The sequence below is a fragment of the Gavia stellata genome, chromosome 9, assembly GCF_030936135.1.
Source record: "Gavia stellata isolate bGavSte3 chromosome 9, bGavSte3.hap2, whole genome shotgun sequence".
Classification (NCBI taxonomy): Eukaryota; Metazoa; Chordata; class Aves; order Gaviiformes; family Gaviidae; genus Gavia; species Gavia stellata.
Genome location: NC_082602.1, coordinates 41,334,167 through 41,356,158, shown reverse-complemented (window position 1 = coordinate 41,356,158; position 21,992 = coordinate 41,334,167). Strand labels below are relative to the sequence as shown.

The 21,992-nt window shown below is 45.3% G+C and overlaps 1 protein-coding gene across 1 annotated transcript in view; it reads right to left on the bottom strand.

The window, feature by feature from the left end:
- The window catches only part of INPP5A (inositol polyphosphate-5-phosphatase A), a 262,693-nt gene that overhangs the window by 153,795 nt on the left and 86,906 nt on the right, over nt 1-21,992 (bottom strand). Inside the window, exon 4 of the mRNA XM_059821118.1 lies at nt 21,126-21,213. Within this exon, the coding sequence (XP_059677101.1) occupies nt 21,126-21,213 (88 nt within the window). The remainder of the gene's footprint in view (nt 1-21,125; nt 21,214-21,992) is intronic.

The following is a 21,992-nucleotide window of genomic DNA, read 5'->3' as shown; positions in this document are numbered from 1 at the left end:
CCTGTGGCTTCCTCCCCGCCACCTGTGTGTGGTTTTGTTTCAGTGACGGAGAATTCTCAGATACAGATTTCTCGCTGGAAGCCTGAAGTTCCTCTGTGCCAGCCTGGGCAGTGTAACGCATGCTCACCTGCTGGATTAGGGTCCCCTTTCATTTGTCTGCGGAATGTCCTGAAAGTGGGCAGAGGTCATCCCAAGTGAGGAAGTCAGCCCCTGCAGAAACCAAATTACAGACGGTAATTCTCACCGTCTGCTGATTTCTTAGGATTATGCAGACTATAGTCTTGGTCCTCCAGGAGGTCCAAGCTTGTTATGACTTCCTAAGACTACAGCCAACCATGGATAAAAGCTTTTCCAGACATCCAATGAACAGGATACCCGGGCACAGATGTGTTACCAGAAGCCAACAGGTGCATCAGGCAATACACTGAAATAGGAGTTTCTCATACTTGTAAACCCCTGGTAAACAACAAAGAGGAAAAATACCTATCCAACTGAAGAATTATTGCTAAGTTCTGACCTAATGGACATCACAGTCACGGGATAAGACGTTTTGAGTGAATAGCTGTTCTCAGGGTTGCTTGTAAAAGTTGCTGTCTCTCCTGTTATAACACCTCTCCTGCCTTCCTTTCTCCTTAGAGTTTGAATATTTTGAATATAATTTATTTACTCCATGATAACAGGTACCCAATGTCCTTTTGCAAACCTCCAAATAGCTCTTCTCATGTAGCAGTTTAAGCGTGGATGACTGTGATAGCCCTGTGCTCTCTGTTTCATAAATTGCAACTGCATGGGAATTAAGTGTATAAACATAATGTAAGTGTACGTACAATTGCAGCAGGGACAAAAGATTTACTCAGGTCCTGCTGAACTCATGTTCACATCACTGAGTGCACTTGGAGTCTACAAGACATACAAGTCTCTGGTGGAGAGCATCTTCAAACGTCCACCCAGGCTTCTGCTGCCGTGAAAGAAGATCCCGTTTCTTTGCATATATACGTATATAGTTAAAGGACTTTGCAGGAAACAACCAGGGAAAAATATTAGTATCAGTATACTAAAATTAGCGAATTTTAAATAGCCAATGAAAGGTAACAAATCTGAGAGCAGAGGCAATGTTCAGCACCATTTCATGGATGATGGAAGTAAGGCAGAGAGCTTGCGTGACTTGTTGAATGTCTCAGAGGCGAAGGGCGCGAGAGCTGCAGGACCACCGGGAGGTCCCCAGGGACGCGGTGGTGCTCAGCAGCCAGTAGCTCTCCCCTCACTCCCCAGCCCCTGCTCCCGGAGGATGCTGCTCTGCCACAGCCAGCTCTGCTGAAAGCAGTGGACTGAAGGAGGACAACACAAAGACGTGGCTTGTAACAGCAGTCGCAGTGGGAAGAACTCCTGTTTGCATCTCATTCCTAGGAGAGAAAGGTCTCATTCTCACAACCAGTGAATCAGCCACTGACAGACCAAAACTCTCCGGAACGATCTCTCCTCAAGTTTGCCAAAACTCACAACCTAAAATCAACTTATTCCCTACGAAAGCACCTGCTTCCCGAAAAGCTGCTCTGAGACGCCTTCCTGGCCAGAGCATGTTGGTTACTGACCCTGACAGAAGCAGCCTGAAGCAACGCTTTACTGCGGTCAGGGACAAAACAACCTGCACTTTTCCCACACAGCCCCCCACTATACAGAATTTTCCTCGTCTGCTACTGTTTTCTAGAGACCCCAAAACGTAACCTTTATCTGCTGTAAAGGGACCCAAGAGCAACGTATTGGTACTTATTGACACGAAACAGTTTATTTACGTTTGTATTTTCAAAGTATTCTAATTTTTTAGCCCAGATTTTTCTCACCCTTCCAAGTCCACTGAGGTTGGGGTTTTTTTGTCCCTCAAAAAGTCATTTCCATATACAGAAGACTAACCCTTGTTTACATGAAGAAATTACTACTCAAAATGAAATTTATGGCAAAGCAGCTGTTCTGCACTCAATCCTTCCATGGAAAATAGCAGCCTCCAAATTATTTTTTTCATCCCTTCCTTCCCCATACACCTTTGAAGCATCTGACATACACACAGTATTCTCCCAGTATTGTCAAAAGATAAACAGAGGTTCCACCAGAAAGTGCCCCTTGCTCCTCTGTCTAGATGGCGAGTCTAGGGAAAATGTGTACCGGGTAAATGCCTAAAGTAAGCGCAACAGATCTAGATCTAATTAAGCAGTTAGCATACGAGTTCAAGTGCAAAGATTTACACTCCCTGTTCTTATGGAAGCAAGTGCTGGGTAGCTTCTATACTGTAAATTCACTCTCACTAACTGATAAGCAATATTAATTCCAGTTTTAAAGCCATTAGCACCTCAGCAATATTTCAGTCGTGGGGTAGCCAACTGGAAATATGGTAAAGCAACATTTGAAATAGAGGTACATACCTCCACCACCACCACACCCTGCCTTGGCCTTTATTTCTCTATTATATTAGCGTTTTTCTGCTATTTTTGGAGGAAGCACAGTTTTTCAATTCTAAAAGTATAATTACAATATAAGAAATACCTTATTAGGTATGCAGAATACCATAATACCTTTCAAACGTTACACAGTGGTTTATTTTCATCCTGCCTTAACACCCCCCCCCCCAAGCACATACAAAGTCCACCAGTGTATTACCTGTTTTCATGTACCATATTAACTAGGGGATTAGATTGCAGCTTTCTTTGAAAAGTGGTGTGTCAAAGACGACATTCGTATAATCTGATAGCACTTGTATCCGTGCACATGTATCTCAGTGGGGGATTTGGGTGTGCTGATTCCATCCAGCATCAACATTAAAACCAAACCAAACCACCAGGCAGGGTGTGCTTGAGAAATAAAAGGTTAGGATGGACTGAGGTGCTTTTTCTCTTTTGTGAGACACACACATTATCCGTATCAGGATCCAAAGCTGGTGCAGTTGGTTCCTTCCGTGAAAGTGAGTGGTTTTCAAATTCTTACCTGGTAACCAGGTATCAAGGAGATGGGAAGATTTAAAATGATCTAATGTTACAGCAACTGTTATTTAAAAGACACCTTGCATAAGAGAGGATTGTAAGTAATGGCGATATTTAAATGTGGGATTTATAACTGCAGCTGCTTTCACAACAAAATGAGTCAATACAGAAATACTCCTATCTTTTTTGGAGACCTTTTCAGGAATGCAAGACATTTTAGGTTGCAGCCTTTTGAGCCCAAGATTAATATACCATCATTATAATTAGCTGAGATAGACAAAAATTCTTGCAAAAAAGTTGGGGTGGTGGTTTTTTTGTTTTTTTTCAACATTTTAAAGTTATCATTTACTTTGTCTTCTCCCATGCTCAAGGTCCGTATATTTCCTGACCATTAGTAGTTTGTTGCTGACATTCTTATAGGTCACCCATCTGTTCATACTTTCTTTCCTTACACGATTTCTTCCTCTGTGGTCTGAACACCCTAATTGTACTAATATAAGGGGTCAAACCACCAACCATAAACTTCTAATATGAAGACCACCCAAACTCGCGCCAATTTCTGGACAGCCCAATTTCCCGTAAATTCCGCGCCAGCAAGCCGTACCTATGAACACTTGCTGTTTTAGCCTGCTCCAAGGGACACAGACTAGTTTATTACCAGTATGCAGGAGTACAGACACATCTATTCATTCTCACAAATACGTTAAAGATGAGGCTTAATACTCTACAACACAGATTTACACCTTCCATCATCTCTATATTGTCCAATGTTCCCTCTTGGATACTCTGATGCACTTCCTTGTCAGTGACCCAAACATAAAGCTTTGCTCTTTTATTGCCCTTGTTATTCAGAAGACACTGGATCTGTTTTTCTGTTTTCTCCACTCCTGTCATAGGTCCACACTGTCTGATCAGCAATCTGATTGCTGTTCTTAAACCCCTTCCCTATCCTGGTTTATTGCCTCCACGCTGCACACCAGATCCACAACCTGAAAATCGTGGTCACAAAACGCTCTGACAGATCTTAAACATTCAGGAGTCACAGGGCAGCATCTTAACCGAAGTCAGCAGTACCCCACCAGATTCGCTTCTGCACGGGACAGAAACTGTTACAGCCCCAGTACTGCGACACAGCGTCCTCTGCTTTGAGGAGCCCCAGGTAAAGCAGAGGCTGCACCACGCCCCTCAGGTCCCTTCTTTGCAGTCGTACTTTCCTTCTCATGAAAATCATCACCCACGTAACCTACACTCTCGGACCATTTTTCTAAATACACAATGGTTGCAAGTGTGCTTTGATAAACGTGAAATAAATGGCACAAAGAAGCGAATCTCTGTGGGGGTTTTTTGTTTTTTTTTTTTAATCACCTCCTTGTGCACAACTTCCATTGACTGATGAAGCACTTCACAGGATGCCAATCACTATTTTTAGCACGATTTTTTTCTATGCTTATTATGAAGCAGATATGAAAGAGACACCTTCTAGTTTAAGGAAAGAGAAACAACGGATGTCTCATAACCCTCGGTACAGCAACAATTTCTAGCAAAGAAAATAAAAGGCTCCTCATCTGCTCATGAGGATGCTTTTTTTCAAAATGTTAGGATAAATGCTTCTCCACTAATCCTAAAAGATGAAAAATGCACAAGCTGAATAGAATCATAGAATCATTTAGGTTGGAAAAGATATGTAAGACCATCAAGTCCAACTGTAAACCTAACCCTGCCAAGTCCACCACTAAACCATGTCCCTGTGCGCCTCATCCACACGTGTGTTAAATACCTCCAGGGATGGGGACTCCACCACCTCCCTGGGCAGCCTGTTCCAATGCTTCACCACTCTCTCAGGAAAGACATTTTTCCTAGTATCCAGCCTAAACCTCCCCTGGCACAACTTGAGGCCATTTCCTCTTGTCCTGTCACTCGTCACTTGGGAGAAGAGACCAACACCCACCTCACCACAACCCCCTTTCAGGCAGTTGCAGAGAGCGATGAGGTCTCCCCTCAGCCTCCTCTTCTCCAGACTGAACAACCCCAGCTCCCTCAGCCGCTCCTCATCAGACTTGTGCTCCAGACCCCTCACCAGCTCCGTCGCCCTTCTCTGGACACGCTCCAGCACCTCCATGTCCTTCTTGGAGTGAGGGGCCCAAAACTGAACACAGGATTCCAGGTGCAGCCTCACTAGTGCTGAGTACAGGGGCACTGCCTTTCATAAACCTGTGCTGACTGGGCCTGATCGCCTGGTTGTCCTGTACGTGCCTGTAGCACTCAAGATGATCTGCTCCACAATCTTCCCCGGCACCGAGGTCAGGCTGACAGGCCTGTAGTTCCCCGGATCCTCCTTCCGACCCTTCTTGAAGATGGGCGTCACATTTGCTAACCTCTGGTCTGCTGGGTCCTCCCCGGTTAGCCACGACTGCTGGTAGATGATGGAAAGTGGCTTGGTGAGCACTTCCACCAGCTCCCTCCGTACCCTTGGGTGGATCCCATCTGGTCCCATAGACTTGTGGGTGTCTAAGGGGTGCAGCAGGTCACTAACCATTTCCCCCTGAATTGTGGGGGCTTCATTCTGCTCCCCGCCCCTGTCTTCCAGCTCAGGGGGCTGGGTACCCAGAGAACAACTCGTTTTACTATTAAAGACTGAGGCAAAGAAGGCATTAAGTACCTCAGCCTTTTCCTCATCCTTTGTCACTATGTTTCCCTCCACGTCCAGTAAAGGATGAAGATTCTCCTTAGCCCTCCTTTTGTTGCTAATGTATTTATAGAAACATTTTTTGTTGTCTTTTACAGCAGTGGCCAGGTTAAGTTCTAGTTGGGGTTTGGCCCTTCTAATTTTCTCCCTGCAAAACCTCACAACATCCTCGTAGTCCTCCTGAGTTCCCTGCCCCTTCTTCCAAAGGTCATAAACTCTCTTTTTTTTTTCCCCCTGAGTTCTGCCCAAAGCTCTCTCTTCAGCCAGGCCGGTCTTCTTCCCTGCCAGCTCGTCTTCCGGCACATGGGGACAGCCTGCTCCTGTGCCTTCAAGACTTCCTACTTGAAGAGTGTCCAGCCTTCCTGGACTCCTTTGCCCTTCAGGACTGCTTCCCAAGGCAGAAGAAGAAGAACACAAAAGACTATCTGTTGCACGTGCACTTCTATACACCACGTGCAAACCTACTCTTAGCAACAGACAAGAGCATTTAGCCCCCAGCTTCGACTCCCACCGGACAGGAAGGGAATCCTTATAGGACTATAGGAAACGTTGGTCTGCGAAGGATTTGCAGGTTATCTGGGAGCAATGCCAGTCAGTTCTAGAATGAATGTTCAGGGTTATTTTAGTTCATTCAGAAATCAGATTTTGTATTTTTTTTTCCCAACAAAATCTTCTGTTTATCTGGAAAAGGCGGTCTAAAATGAAACCAACACCAAACTCCTTTACACTTCAATACTGCACAACCACAGGAAGGGAACGGAAAACAATATATCCCTTCCCAACCTGGACTTCTGCTACCCACCTCTGGAGACCTGGTATTTATCCTGTTTATTTGCAAAACAAAAGCTTGAGATCTAAATCATTTTTGCTATACATTTATTTATGTTAGTAACTGACCATAAAATTAGCAATCTGTGTTCAGGGTAAAGGACAGAATTGAGACAACAAAGATGTTCCTGATACAGTGAGCCACTTAGAAAACAGCAATATTTGGAATTGTTTGGAGAGAAGCAGCAGACTCTTAGCCAGACTTCATGAGCAAAAATCACTAAATTGGTCGAAAAGACTAAGCCCCACATTTCCATCTTTTTCTCCTTTGTTTTATATGCTTTGCATGTCAGACAAATTATCAGGAAAATACTCCTTGTGTGACATTTCATTGCTTAATGCTTTACTGGTGCAGTAAAACAAGACAACTGCTGAAATTATAGGAAAATAAATTTGTAATTTCTTCCTCATTTAGCCATTTTTGAAGCTCGTGTATAGGAAAGTCATTAATGTTATGTCCTCCTATCGATGTTCCAAGCCTTTCAAGGGATAACTAATGTTTTTTCTATACTCCTCCATGTGGCCAGTTAAATTAGACACATTATTTCTGTGCTGTTAGAGAACACTGATCAATAGACACTTGGAAAGCCCTCTAAAACTAAGTGGAAACACTTCCTCAGTGTCAAAGGGTTCTAGTTTGGGTTTGTACGTTGCAAACATGGTTAAATTTAGCACAGCAGTGTGTGTGTGCCTGTGGTGTTTCAATACTAGCATCAAAATCTCTGAATGTTAATTTCTCTTTACAAGTACCGTATGACATTTGGTATGCATTGACCACCACCACCACGGGGGTTTCATGGAAGGAGGCACTACGACCTCTCCATCAGCGCCAGGCCTCTTTTAATGGGCTTTTCTCATCGGGAGTTACTCCACTGCCTAAATCCCTTAAAGCCCTGCTCGCAGAGCCTGCAGGGTTCAGCCCAGCTCAACTTCACTGAGAACTGTGCACTTTTTTATCCATCTTTTTTCCCTTGGAAATTGGGCTGCTTACTGCCTTTTCACATCACTAGTAATCTCTTGAGCTTATGATTCAGTAGTGTAATACAACAAAATCTTTTTCTCCTATCCATTTGTTTCTAATTGTGAAAAATCAGATGCCTTTCTAAGCCTTTTTGAAATGTATAGCGGTAAGCTATGCAGTGAAACCTGACTGCCACATGCTACTCATAGAAAGGGAGTGAGCAGACTCATGTACTGCTTTCTTTGTGGCTATGAATACTGCATTATAACATTATTTCAAACACTAATAAACCCATTAGTTTATATCAGTAAATAGCATACATATTATTTTTCTACAGAGTCACGCTGCTCTTATTTAAGAATTAATTCAATGTCTCAAACACATTAGCAAGTTCCTTAAACAGCGTTTCATAATTTCTTAAGCAATTATTTTCACATTTTCCAATCTCACATCTTTTCTTGAAAGCCAGAGCTGTTCCAAATCAAACATTTTGTTCGCACAAACAAAATTCCTCACATGCATTACTTAAAAGAGCTGTTAATAAAATTGTGGCTATGCTAGAGCAATGTATAAATGGTCCTGCCCTCAGCCCTACTGCATATAAATGCAAACAAGATACCTGACTGCCCAATACTTTAATAATTTAATTTCTTTTTTTCTCTTTAGAAAGACAAAACCTGGCAACTGTGCTCCCAAATTTCTAAAGGGGACCCATGTGGGGCTTTGCAAACTTCAAATTAAAGCATTTACTATACTATTTAGCCAGATCTTCAATTATTTCCATGGATAATGCTGTTTTTCATTACTGTTCTTCCTGTCCCATTAAATATTCAACACCGTCCTGAGCGCTCAGCGAACCTTTACGCAAAACATCCTCAAGCCCTCAGCGCTAAGAGGAGCACACTTTTGTCCTCGCCTGCAGCAGAAGAGGCAGGCACGGCGGAAGCGCGAGGGCAGTCAGCGGGCGGCCCAGCTCTCCGGTTGGCGAGGGGCTGGGGAGCTGCCCGCGCGCACAGCCCCGCAACAGCCGCTGGGCGTTCAGAGCTGGGCACAACGGCAAGGCTGCTGAGCAATGCCTCCACAGTCCTAAGAGAAGGCTGGAAGGATTCCCGTGTTTTAGAAGGGAAGGGTTAGGTCCACATAAATACACTTTATAGCATTTAAATATTTACCAACATATGTTCGCCAGATGTGCAGAATGCAGTCATGTACCGAAACACAGTGAGCAGCTGCCTACAAATCACTAACGTGAAAAGTTATTAATCTTTGGCCACAGACCACTTGCAGATGAGCTGCTAATGATAGATACCAAGCAGTACTCTGCTCTCCTTTCTGCATTTTGGAAAGGGCCCTCGCCCCCACCTCAGCCTGGCCAGGAGAGCGCTTACAAGTAAACACGGGTAGGGAAACACGGCGCCTGCTTCCCCAGCGCTGATCAGGGAGCCAGACCAGCCGAGAGCCACGGCACCGGCCTCGCGGCAGCGACTGTACGCAAGGAGGCAACAGTCACGTCTCCGGTCTGGCGCGGTTCTGCTGCACCCAGCGCACAGTGTGGGGGTCTCGGGGACAGACAGACTGCAGACTGGGTGCAGTGATGTGGATCTACTCCTCATGTGTTCGGGGGGGTGGATGCCATTACTGAAGCTGCAAGCCTTGGGCCTGTTCTAGGACAGCCTTTACTCTGCGGAGCCTGTTCTCAGCTCCTCTGCCACGAAGGTTTTTTTCCTTTCACCCCAAGAAGATGTGCTGTGCTCTTGGACTTCAAAGAAACTTTACTAAAATAAAACAAAAAGAAAGGCCTGAAAATGGGACTTGTATTCCATTCACAACAACTGAAAATCTCTATTAGCCGTGTTTTCCCTCAAAATTCTTTACTATTTGTATGCAACAAATTGATGTATCAAACTGAATTATATTCACTCTTCAAGACAGGATTAAGAAAAATAAATTTTAAGTATTAGGTACTATAAAAAAAGGAAGAAAGCTAAGTAAAACTTGAGAACTGTCATGCCAGAAACAGGCAGCAAGCGCTAAGCTGCAAAGGACTCTGAGTTAATGCCTCAGGAATACCTCTGCAGTATCACTGAACTGTCAAAAGTAGAGTTGTCAAATGGAGTATGATTGAGAAGATTTACTGTTTCGATGTATGCATTGAACCAACCAGTAATTCTTTCCATAAATCTCCAGACAAATTACTTTAAGAACACACAATAATTAAATATGCAACAAGGCAGAAGCAAACAAAAATGCAACACGCTCCTACACTGAAACAAGAGCACTTCTCCTACATGGTTCATTCTCCTCCCCACCAGCTCAGAAACGCCAAGTGCCATCACAGCCCATGGCAGTGCCGCAGGTCACGGCGTCACCGGCCAGCCCAGCCGGTGCCGAGGCAAAGCGGAGAGCTGCCCCAGCAGCCGGGCACCTTCCGGCCCGTGGCCCGACCCCAGGCTCTGGCGAGGGCCCTGGTGGTCCCCCGCACAACACGCACCGCAGAAAGGGAAACGAAATCCTAACCACCGTCAAACGCGAAAACTCCTGAAAAGCAAGGGAGGGCGGGGGGTCCCAAGCAGAAAGATGCGATTGAGGCGTTTCAGGTTTAATGTCACCTGTACTGTTCTCTCTTTCACTGTCCTCAAAACCTGCTGGCTTCCAGGGAAGCACTGCTCAGCGGGACCGCGCCTCCACACTGGACAGCGGTACTCCAGTCCCACGCCTCCCGCTCCCTGCGGCCCCGTCCGCCCGCACCCGCCAGGCTGAGGGCAGGACAGGGCGTCGGGGAGGGTTGGGGACAGGCCTCTGCCCCGGCACCCCCGGGGAGGGGGACGGGGCAGGGCAGGCGCCCGCTCGGACGGGGCTTCCCCAGGAGAAGGGCCTGCCTGGCTGCAGAGCGGGAGCGGCGGCCGCAGTCGCCTCACCCCAGCCTCCCCGCTGCGGGGTGCAGGCCTCTCCGCGAGGTGTCCATAGCCGTTCTTCCTCAGCCGGGCTCTCCCGAGGCGTCCGCGCTTCCGCAGCGCTGAGGCCAGGCAGCTGGGAGCTGCGCCCCACGCCCGTGGCCTCCACGGGTAATTTTGAACCACCTCAGCTCGCGGGAAAGCCCAAGCTGAAACACCGACACCAGCAAACGCAGGGCTCGGTGCCATGCAAGTGCAGGTGCGTCACGTGCCGAGAAGATACCTGCCCAAGTCACCAGCAACCACAGCACGTCCTGCCTTACAAGGCAGCTATAGTCTTTCTTTTTTTAAAAAAAGTTTGTTTTAGCCTCACTTTTCCAACAGCAATTAGAAAAGTATTTTTTAATTTTTAAAAGCTTAGAAATAGTTGATTTCCCCTTGTGTTCAGATACTATCGTCTGTAATTTAATTTCAAATATTTCAGCTGATGTTTAGATGCATGGGTTTCTAAAAAACCAGGTCATAATTATTCTTTAGAAATAATCTCACCTTATTCTAAACATGTAGTCTGTTACACGACCGCAGTATGAAATTCTGAATATAAAATCCACCACCCACAGAAAACGCAATTCCATATAAATTGTAAATCCATAGCTAATACAAACAGTATAATGATTCTATGTATAAAGAAGCTGCTATATCACCATTTTCCTCAGCACTAGCACATTTATAAACAACAGGAATTGACCCAAGACTGCACTATTGGGCTACTGATCTGTGAAATTTCTGTTTTGTAATTATTCCTCCTCTTCCAATTACACAGAAGTGTCAGAAAACAGGTGGAATATAAGCCATGGAATTCCTCACCCCAAGAAGAACTCTACAGACATCTAATAGATTTGTTTCAAAAATGCACAGATAAAAAGACAAGTCAGAACCAGAGGAAGGTACTGCTGTGGCAACACCTTTCAGATCCCATCTCCCATCCAGAAGAGATTGGAAGCGATTACCTGACAGCCGACTCAGTTCCCTAAGAAATTAAGTGGGAGATTTCATTTCAGGGGGTTGTAAATACAGGTCCATGTCACAGAATGACAATACTTATACAACCATTTTTTTCATTATTTTGTCAGAAGCAACAGGATTAACTTCTACATTCACCAGCTCACTTCATGAACTCATTTTTTTCAATTAAAAAAAGATAAAAGCTAATGAAGAGGTCAAACTTTGTGAGGCAGCTTTCAAAAAGCTCCCAACCGTGTAGTTCATCAAGAACCCTCAAAAACCGGGAGGCTGTAATGGAACGAGATTCTGTATTACGACAAACAAGACGAGGAAGGATGCTGCTTTAAAACGGGCAGAAGCAACGAAGTCTCAGCGGGAATGCCAGCGAGTGAGGAACAAACCTAACCGCTGAAAGACACTGCCATCGCGAGGCTTCATCTGGCTTTGCAGCACTTGGATTGCCATACAAACAAGAGTTTAAAGCCTCATTTTTCCATTTCGCTTTTTCTACCGCGTACAACTCACCAGAAGGCACTTCTGCGCACAGCTATAGATTTGCTCCTGGCATTTTAGGGGCTTTTATAGGGAAGACCAAGATATTTTTCTAATGGTTTTATTCCTTTTATTATCACCTAGGAAGTGGAATTAGCAGAAAGTAGAAATTAAGTAAATATCTGAGTAGCAAGCACCAACTCAAAATGGAGTGCTGCACTCCACAGCGCCTGTCAGAGGCTCACGGTGCAGCCGTCTGCATCCCCAGGCATCCTCTCGCAGCCCACCAGTGTTACACACGTTCCAGTGTGCTTAAGTACCAAGAAAAAAAATCCCAAAGAACTTTGCATAATAAGATTTGTTTAAAAAGTTGTTAGTTATTTTAAAATCTTTATACTCATTTCTAAAAGAAAAAAAATACAGTGAGGCAGAGGGAAACATTTGATTAGAAATGATGTGTGGAGGCTGGTGATGAAATATTTGCAGGTTTTTCATATGTGCTTCTTAGAAAGGCGTCTGAGGACTTTTCTTCGTTCCAGAAGATCGCTCCCTGGATGAAACTCGCTTACTGACTGGACTTAATTTAAGGAGAGAGTCTACATAGCCAAGTGACGATCCCTTGGCTCCTCCTGCAGCACGACCTTCCCTTGCAAAATAGCCCTGTCCCCACACATCCCTCCCAGTACAGCAGCTCTGCCACACACTGCTTCCGCCACCTTCCCTCCCCACCACGCACTGCGGGAACCCAGTGCCATGGAATAAACAGTACTTTGCGTAGGCACTGCTTTCAGAAAGTTTGAAATAAGCCCAGGCCTTCTGAAGGACCGGGGCAGGAGTCTCTGGGAAGCCCCAACAGGATGAGATCTTTGGAGCTGAACACAGGAAGGAGCATCCTGGTCCTGTAACCTCTTACACCATCACCATTAGAAACGGTGTGGGCAGCGGGAGTAGGGAGGTGATCGTGCCCCTGTACTCGGCTCTGGTGAGGCCGCACCTCGAATGCTGTGTTCAGTTTTGGGCCCCTCACTCCAAGAAGGACACTGAGGTGCTGGAGCGTGTCCAGAGAAGGGCGACGGAGCTGGTGAGGGGTCTGGAGCACAAGTGTGATGAGGAGTGGCTGAGGGAGCTGGGGGTGTTCAGTCTGGAGAAGAGGAGGCTGAGGGGAGACCTCATCGCTCTCTGCAACTGCCTGAAAGGGGGTTGTGGGGAGGTGGGTGTTGGTCTCTTCTCCCAAGTGACAAGAGATAGGACAAGAGGAAACGGCCTCAAGTTGCACCAGGGGAGGTTTAGGCTGGATATTAGGAAAAATGTCTTTCCTGAGAGAGTGGTGAAGCATTGGAACAGGCTGCCCGGGGAGGTGGTGGAGTCACCATCCCTGGAGGTGTTCAAGGAACACGTGGACGTGGCACTGCGGGACATGGTTCAGTGGGTGTGGGGGGGTTGGGTTGATGGTTGGACTTGATGGTCTTACAGGTCTTTTCCAACCTTAGTGATTCTGTGATGAGTGGGGGGAGAGCTGTCAAGTTCACAGACTACCCCTACCCACAGTGGTGCCAACAGAGGGAAGTTAAGACCTGTGAGGCTGTAATCATACCAACACAAAAGACGTGCATTCAGTACCAGGGAGATGTCATTTTATTATAATGCTATGGCTTAAGACCAGAAATGAAGTCCTACTTCTCTAGCCTGGCATATTTTTCAAAGATATCATTATAAAACCAAACTCAAGTACGAAATAAAATTACGTGGAAAGGAAAGGAGGTAAAAAAGAAGAAGGTGGAAACAGGCTCATGTAATTAGCAGAAGAAAATTCAAACCAAGACTACAGTAAAGGATAAGCCTAGCAAGAAAACAGACTCCAAAAATCTCCCTCTCGGCAGAGGGCCGCACTGATACATAGCTACAAGTTTTAGAATATTATCAACATCCCACCTGCACCAAAACTCCTTCTCTTAGCCTTCCCAGAACCCCAAAAGCTGCACTTGTCTCAACTGAGGCCGCGGAGAAGGACACGCTTGGTGTGCGTTGAAGCGTGCATTCACAGCCTGCTGGCAGCGCATGTTGAAGCGTGCATTCACAACCACAGCACGCTGGTACAGCAGCCTCCTCCAAAAAGGGTCCAGTGCACAGAGGGGCTGCGGGGCCAGGCGGCCCCAGCCATGCAGGCTGGTGCTTCAGCTCCACCTCCTGGGGAAAATCTGCCTTTCTGCAAAAACCGAAAATTCCTTAAAATTGTTAATGGAGCTATGGGCTGAGAGCTAATCAGGCATGTGAATTCTCCCAATATTCAATTCAATTATGTCTCTCTTCCTAAATCATCTTTTTTATTTAACAAAACTCTAAACTGCCACAGCTAATAAGCTCAGAAGAATCAGTGTACACCATTCATTTCTGGGAACAGGCCGATATTTTCTAAGACCCATTAATAACTATGACAGGATTTATGTACAAGATAAATTCAATTCAATTTCCTTTTTCAATTAATGGCCAATTATTAGAACTCAGCTCAACCAAAAATATTACTCAAATATCATTAATCTAACAAAAATTAACTTTACTGTTCTCTCAGTAATGAGCAGATATAATTTTAAGGTAAAATAACACACTTGAGTAAATTGTTGTCCATCTGTATTTTTAGGACCACTGCTCACCACCAGAGCCCTCCCAGTCACACTAGCTCAGGTTATTATTGTTAAGGATAGTGCTTTGAGCAAAGGTCTCTCCTAGATCCTACTGTAGGCCACCCAACGCTTTATCTAGCTTAGTTGAAGAGCCATTTTACATGTAAAAAACTACTGGTGCAGAGTACATGGAGTCAAGTAAAAACGATCAAGAAAAAAAAGCATAACCATTTTCCACGTATTATGGCAATGCATGTATTCATTGACCTAGTCCACGAGACAATGGCTGTGTTACCACAGAATTTGAGCATTTTGCCTTTCTTTAATAGTGCTTATCCTCACTTTATCTTTATTGCTCCCACCTGACCGGTGTAACCCACCGCCCCATTGAGCCAGCACTGGGCGCCAGGCAGCCCAAGACCACCATTGCACCGCTGCAGCTGCCTGTTCCTGCCCTGCTCCTGGGACAGCGATGCTCCGCATCGGTGCAGGGAGACGGGAGCTGGGTTGGATGGGGATACCCCCGAATGCAAGTGCACAGGGTCGGGGGGGGGGACAGGCAGGCAGGCAGCCCGAGGAACGTGCAGTTCCCCTACACAACACCAAGGACTTGTGCCCCATTAAAGAGGTGATGCAATGGCAGCCCCCGAGTGTTTTCTAGAGACCTGCTCATCAGCAGACCCACACATGCTCCCGACAGACCGATGCCTTTGCTACCTTCAGCAAGGTAAGCATCTCAGCCTCCATAACCCCACCACAGGTTTGGCAGGGGGTGGGGGAATAAAGCCTGTCAGAAAACTGGACTATTATCTGCTGTATTCTCCATTAATAATCTAACTTTGCCCATTTCCTGGGTGGTTATTTAAGGGAAGTTTCAGTTCAGTAATTCTCTCACCATACTTGAACTTTGGAAGAAGGCAGCCATGTGAGCACAGCGTCCTCTCCCCTTTCAATTTATTTGCATTAGCAGTGCAAAATAATCTTTGCAGTTTATGGCCTCGGTGTTGTTTAAACACATCTTCCTAACGTCAGGAACACTAGTTTCAAAAAAGGATCTTTCTTTTTGTGTTTTAATTTGAAAAACCACTATGTAATGAACTAATTACAATGCAATACATCCTTCCTAGGAGGAGCAAGCTGAAACTTCAGCACATCAGATGTACAGCCCAACAGCATTTTTTTCATTGCAAGGTTATCTATCAGGCTGAGCAAGCAGACAGGCAATTGAGGATTCTGTTTACTTTTTAAAAATAAACCTATAGTGAGAAGTAAAGCAACTACCCTTCTGTGCAGATGCTTCCGCAAATCAGCCAAGTGCTATAACGACCACACAACTCCTAAGATGCTCCCTAAAAACTCGAGGCAGGAGCTGGTGACAAGCTTGCTCTCGGAGGTCTGGTTTGCCAGAAGTCCTCAGGATTTGCCTTACTGCAATAAAGATTCTCTCTCAACCTATTGAAACCATTCGTTCAACACTGCAAGTATTTTTAAAGCTATGCAAGGGTTTCTTCTGCCTTCTTCTTTTAACAATGGAAAAAAAAAAAAAAAGGAAAAAAAGCATTTGCTAAGCAATATAAAACCTTAATTGAATATTACAGAAATCAATAAATACAGGGCACCACACAAAACTAGCTTTGATCTAATTACAATAAAAAATGCCACTGATTATACTGACATGTTTTCATACAAAAATAATTATGGATTTGATGAAAACATCAACTTATTTCTGGCTGCTATTCAGCTTCAGTATGAATGCTCTTACTCCAGAATAAAAGCCGTTTACTCACAATTAACTTAGGCTATTTGAGAAGTATCCACAGGTAAAAATTCATTAAACCCAACTATTTTTGAGTAACTCTTCACATAGAAAAGCACCAAGATTTATAATTTACCCCTTACGTGAAATATACCAAGTACAGTAAAATTAACAGAGAATGTAAATGCTAGGACGCTGGGGGGGATCAATACAACTGCAAAGACCTGCTTTATCAAAAGTGAAGTCCACTGGCTATACACACAAATAAACAAAACAGTTGTACTGAATTTTTCAGCTTCTCAGACTTTTACCTATTTCAGTCTTCTCTCTTCACTAATTATACATTCTCTAGCGGAGATTAGCATATACCTTCTAGATTACATTTTATATGACAAAAAAAGTATCATAGTTTTAAACAGAGATATACAGGAGGCTGCATTTTAAAAAGCATTATCAACCTATTTGGGTATCTGAAAATTTCTGGCTAGCACGAGTCAGTTTGTCCACACTAGTTTGCTGTCTGTATTTCCAGTCATAACTGGAACAGCATCAGAGCTGCCTGTTTCGTTAATCTGAAACTTCTGGGAAGCCATCGTTACACTTGCAAAGGGCATCACCCACAAACCTCAGTCATAACTGTTGGGAGCTCTTAACTGATGCTGTCATCTTCCCAGAGCTGATAAGCACTAGCTCTAATGTAGCAGCTTTCTGCCAAGAGATTAATCTTCAGATCATTTTTAAATTCTATAAAACTGTGCATCCCTGAAGTGTGACACTACTTGCTTCATCCACGTGCATATGCATGCTGCCCTGCACTCCCCGTGAAACCTCTGCTGCTCATAACGCTTGCCTTAGGTCAAGAGCCGCTGCCAAAATCTCCCTCTCAACCCTTCCCTTAGAGACTGCAAGCTGACCACCCCGCCGGCACCAGAGACCTGCCGCGAGCTGACAGCGGCATCTAACACATTCCCCCAGGCTGTACCCTCGCTGCTCATCCTGCGGGCTGGGGCTGCATTTCGTGTGTGTCGTTCAGTAAGTTCTGAGTGGAACAAATTCCCACACAGCTTCACCCTATCACCTACGGCAAAAGAAAACCAACCAACTGAACCACGGTCCTCTCCCTAGGCACGACACCTCCCCCTCTCTCCCCACAAATCCCAAATCTAAAACCAGTCTGTTTTATACCAGATTTGGTACACGTGACCATAAATGACAAATGCCTGGTATTAAACTTTGTGTCTGGGATGACACAAAATGAACCATTTTGATCCTTAATACATAACGAATTATTAGAATTTTTAAAACTGAATCACTCCACGAGAGACACCTCGTTATCACGTGTTTTTTCATGACACCCATGTGAAGCGTGCATCCTAGGTTACCTTGAACTGGAAAAGAGAGGCTGCATGGGACAGGCTACTGAAAACGCTTTCTCAGATCTCACTCTCAGCCCTAACGCAGCCAAGCTGAGTAACTATGGGCAGCAAAATCTGATTTTGCTTTGCGGGAGCCAAGCCAGGGAAAACCTTACAAAAGAAGTGATGCCAAAACCTCTAGAAAAGGGGATATGAGAGCAGCAGGGGTAAAGGTTAGCCAAACTGCAACTACTTGGGCGTCTCTATTTCTGAAGAAAATAGCATTACACAACAATATATGTGCTAAATGTTTATATTTCAAAGACGGAGAGGTAATAATATAATAACTACAAGGCTACCATCTGCTGCCAATTCTGTGCCTTAGAAGGGATGGAAAAAAGCCCACAAAAGTTAAAGAACTTTGCAATCAAACAGAACTAATGAGGAAACAGGAAGATGCATAACATCGTGCAAGCCAAACCACACTGAAGATAAGACTAAAACTTTACCCTAAATGGACACACTACAGTGGTGAAATCCCCATTCAGATAGTCATCCAATGCATAAGTTATACGCACACAAAGACTGAACAGAGGAGCTGAAGAACTGCCAGTTCAACTCACGTGTAAAAAATAATTTATATGAATCTTTGATTCACAACAGTAGTCTCAGGAACTATGTATGAGGACCATCAGCATTAAGTGCCAAAAAGTAAACTTTTGACTTCTTAGACTGTAAGAAGCTCAACATGAAGGTGCATCTTCTCTCCTTTCTAGGTTTTCTGGCTTTGGTTCCAAGCCACTACTACTAAAAGCCTAACAAGAAAGGTATAAATATTCCTCTAGCACACAGCATTTTCTCCCGGTGATAGTAATATGAAGCATAATTAAATCATCGCTCATCTTTTGTTTTCTTCCCTTTTCCACACTGAACTGATTCAGCTCTAAAAGGTTCTTACGGGTTGAAAAGAATAACAGGCAGAAAAAAGCCAGAGACATCATTCTGTGAGTCACCTCCATCTTTTCATCATGCTTTTAAAAATTCTGACACAAGAACCAGATGCCAGAACACGCATGCTGCCGTGACTATGTTTGTATACAGAGACACAACCACCATCTTTCTCGCACCCCTTCTCCATTAGTTACGCTTTCAAGGATCTCTCTCCTTCTTGAGCTACAGCACTGCAGCGGGAGCTCGCTTCTAGTTTGTCCAACAAAACCTCTAAATCCTTTCCAGAACTGCTCCTTCCCAGATAGGGAGTCCCCTCTCCAGGGGAGACACCTTACCAACACGCAACGGTACTACGCTCATCGTTATTTCCCAATAACTTTGTTGATTCTATCAGCAGTGCTTTTACACTCACTGCCAGGTTACTAATACAGATGAGCCTACACCTGAACAGATCTGAGGGCTGCTATAGGAAACGCCCTCCCTCTGTGACCCTCTGCATTTGACGCTGATGGAGCCATTTCCCAGCCCCTCAACACCGCTTTACTGGTACCCATAGTGCTATTTACAAACAGCCTGCCATGTGGGGCTACCTCAAACGCCTTTACAAACCTGGTTTATATCTTTACAGTTACTAGTTCAACAGAGAGTAATTTAATCAAATTACAAGAACACGTGTTTGGTTAGAATATTTTCCATGGAAAATAATATTGGTACAAGCAGTCTTTCCCCCTGCCCTTTGTTGACTGAGTATGTTGACAGAATTGCTTTTTCCAGGAAGGCCTAGCTTTAGTAAATACAGGATAAGAAGAAAAAGATATGCAAAGTAATATTTATGAGAGGAAAGGTGGTTGGGGAATACTGCAAGAAAACACAGTGCCTAGAAAATATTGCTAGTATGTGAGACAAGAAACCACGTTATTTCTTGAACTATGAACTTTGCAAAATACAGAGTTCTTCACAGAGTCTCAAAAGAGCGCATGCTCTACATCTAGGGATTGCTGTCAACCTCTTTAAGAGCCTTTTTACCTACCAGAGTGGCATTAAAAATAAGCGTACCTTTTTTCTACCATAGTGGCATTAAAAATAAGCGTATCTCATGTTAAATAAAATAACTTCAATACTATAAAGTACTGTGACCATCTTTAAAAAAATAGGTATAGATATTTTGTTATTTAGTCTTCTGTACTGCATTTCCCAAATTAAGACCACAGATGATCATCCCTTTTTCCCATAATCACAGAAAAGTCAAGGTCAGAAGGGACCTCTGGAGATGATCTGGTCCGACTCTCTGCTGAAAGCAGATCAGGTTCTGCAGAGCCCCTGATAGCTCTTCTCACTGTGTCAGGAGGTGCTTGCTGCAGGTCCACTACAGCTCCATGACAGGACCCCTGCAGGGTCTTCGTTAGTGAGCAGGTTTACCTGGACCCTGTTCTGAGCTATAAGCGACTCTAAAACACGCAGTTCTGTCCTACTGCTCTTCATCTGCCGGGGCTTTCTGAACATCTTCAGCATAGAGTTTTAACACTCCTGATGCGAGGTTTGTCCCACAAAGACTCAGTAAAGCTGATAATCTTGCTTTTCTCCTCTTTGATGAGAAAGAAAAAAAAAAAATCCTGATATCTTTCCTCCAGCTCCACATTACCTGGGCTCCTAGCCAGAGTCATTAAAAAATGATTCAATAAACAAAAGCCTTTCCAGGTTCTTATTCACCTAGGTTCTGTGCTACCAAGCTGGCGTTTATGTGCGTGCTGGGAGGGGTGGTTTTCCCTGTTTGAACTGCGTGTCCCGGTTGCTGCCTCTGGCCGCCGGGCAGCACCAGCTCACGCGCAAGGAGCAGAAAGCCCCAGGAGGCACCGGGGAGCCTGGCAAGAGGGTTCCTCCGAGCCGCGACTGCCACCAAGCAGCACCTCGAGGGAAAATGAAGCTGCTGCCCTGGAGAGGAGGAGATGTCACTCATTCACCGCTGAAGGGCTCTTCTTTTTTATACAACCTAGCAGTCATCGCATAAATAAACAGCAGACCTGTTCGCATGTTGTGCGGTCCCAGCAACGACCATACAATCGCTTCTGCTCCGCGTAAAAGAAGACTCCGCACACATGCTTTTACATTGACCTATCCAGCACTTGCATGCTAGTGGAAACTTGTGCTCTGGCTCTTCTCATGATCCCACAGGCGAGCAAGCCTGTGAATCAGCTCTACAGATTCGTAACACAAATCTTGAACACTTGCCAAGCCCTGTCTCCAGCTAATCATGCTGCAGAGCCGGCACCACCTCAGACTGTCAGACAGCAACACGTCTTCTTGAATGGAAGGTAGTTCTGATCCACCAAGAAGGTTAGTTAGAGAAAACAAAACCTTTGACAATCATTTTTAAAAAGAAGAAAATACTTTCTGTTCATTCTGATAGTCTACTAATTTTTACATGGATGTAATTCTGTGAAATCAGCATTTACACGTCCTGCAGAATAAACGCTCTTAGTAAAGACATAATCCTCATCATGGTGGAAACAGCTCACACCCCCACGCCAATCAAAAAACCCCAAACAGTTTAACAGAAGAACTTCACCATCTGTTGAACTCAACTTGTAAAAGAAAGAAAATTACCGTAAAATGCTCCTGTGATTTGTAGTTCTCATCCAGGTAAACGCGAGCTCTGTTGTAGTCTTTCATCGCATCACTCGATAACAGTTCTCTAAAAGAGGAAGAAGAGATCGAAAATATAAGGGGTGATGAGACGATACCGTATTGCTTTGGCGTTGTTCTCCGCACTGTAACGTCCCCGCTATCACCCAAGGGAACTACAGGCCTCCATCTCGCTTTAGAGTGAATTTCAGGGATGAAAGCTTCCTGTGGTGTAGCCGCCTGCCTGCGAGCTTTGGAGCTGGCCACACCAGCTGTGCTTTCAACATGAGTCACGAAATTCCTAAGTGCCATGTGGACACACCTGTGAAGGACTCAAGACTCTAAACCCCACAAAATTCCACAAAATCGGGCGATGCGTGCTAAAGGCCCCTCGGTCTCAACTTCAGAGCTGTGTGTTCCTGAACCCTGCCAGCCTGCTGGCAGGCGGGCTCAGGACACGGCAGGGCGAAAACAGCTTTCTGCCTGGACGGAGGCCGGGGCCTCCCAAGGCAGCGGCTTGAGGAGTCTGTCACCCGCGAGGGGCAGACGGTGCTGCTCGAGGCGCCCTTTAAGGCACCGCGTGGGCCTGAAGGGCTGAGGGAGGATGAAGGTCGCGCTCCTTCGGCGCCTGCTGACTTCTGGTGCAGCAAAAGGAGCCCCCGGCCCGGCCTCCGTCCGAAGGGCCGCCGTGCCTCACGCTGTGACCGAGCTCCGCCTTCCCCCCGCACCGGCGGGGACCGGGCAGGCCGACAGGCGACCCCGCCGCACCCACCCGCACAAGGCTGCCGCCGCCAACGCTCGCTGCGGAGCGCGTCCTTCGCCGAGCACGCGTGACACCGGCCCGACGCC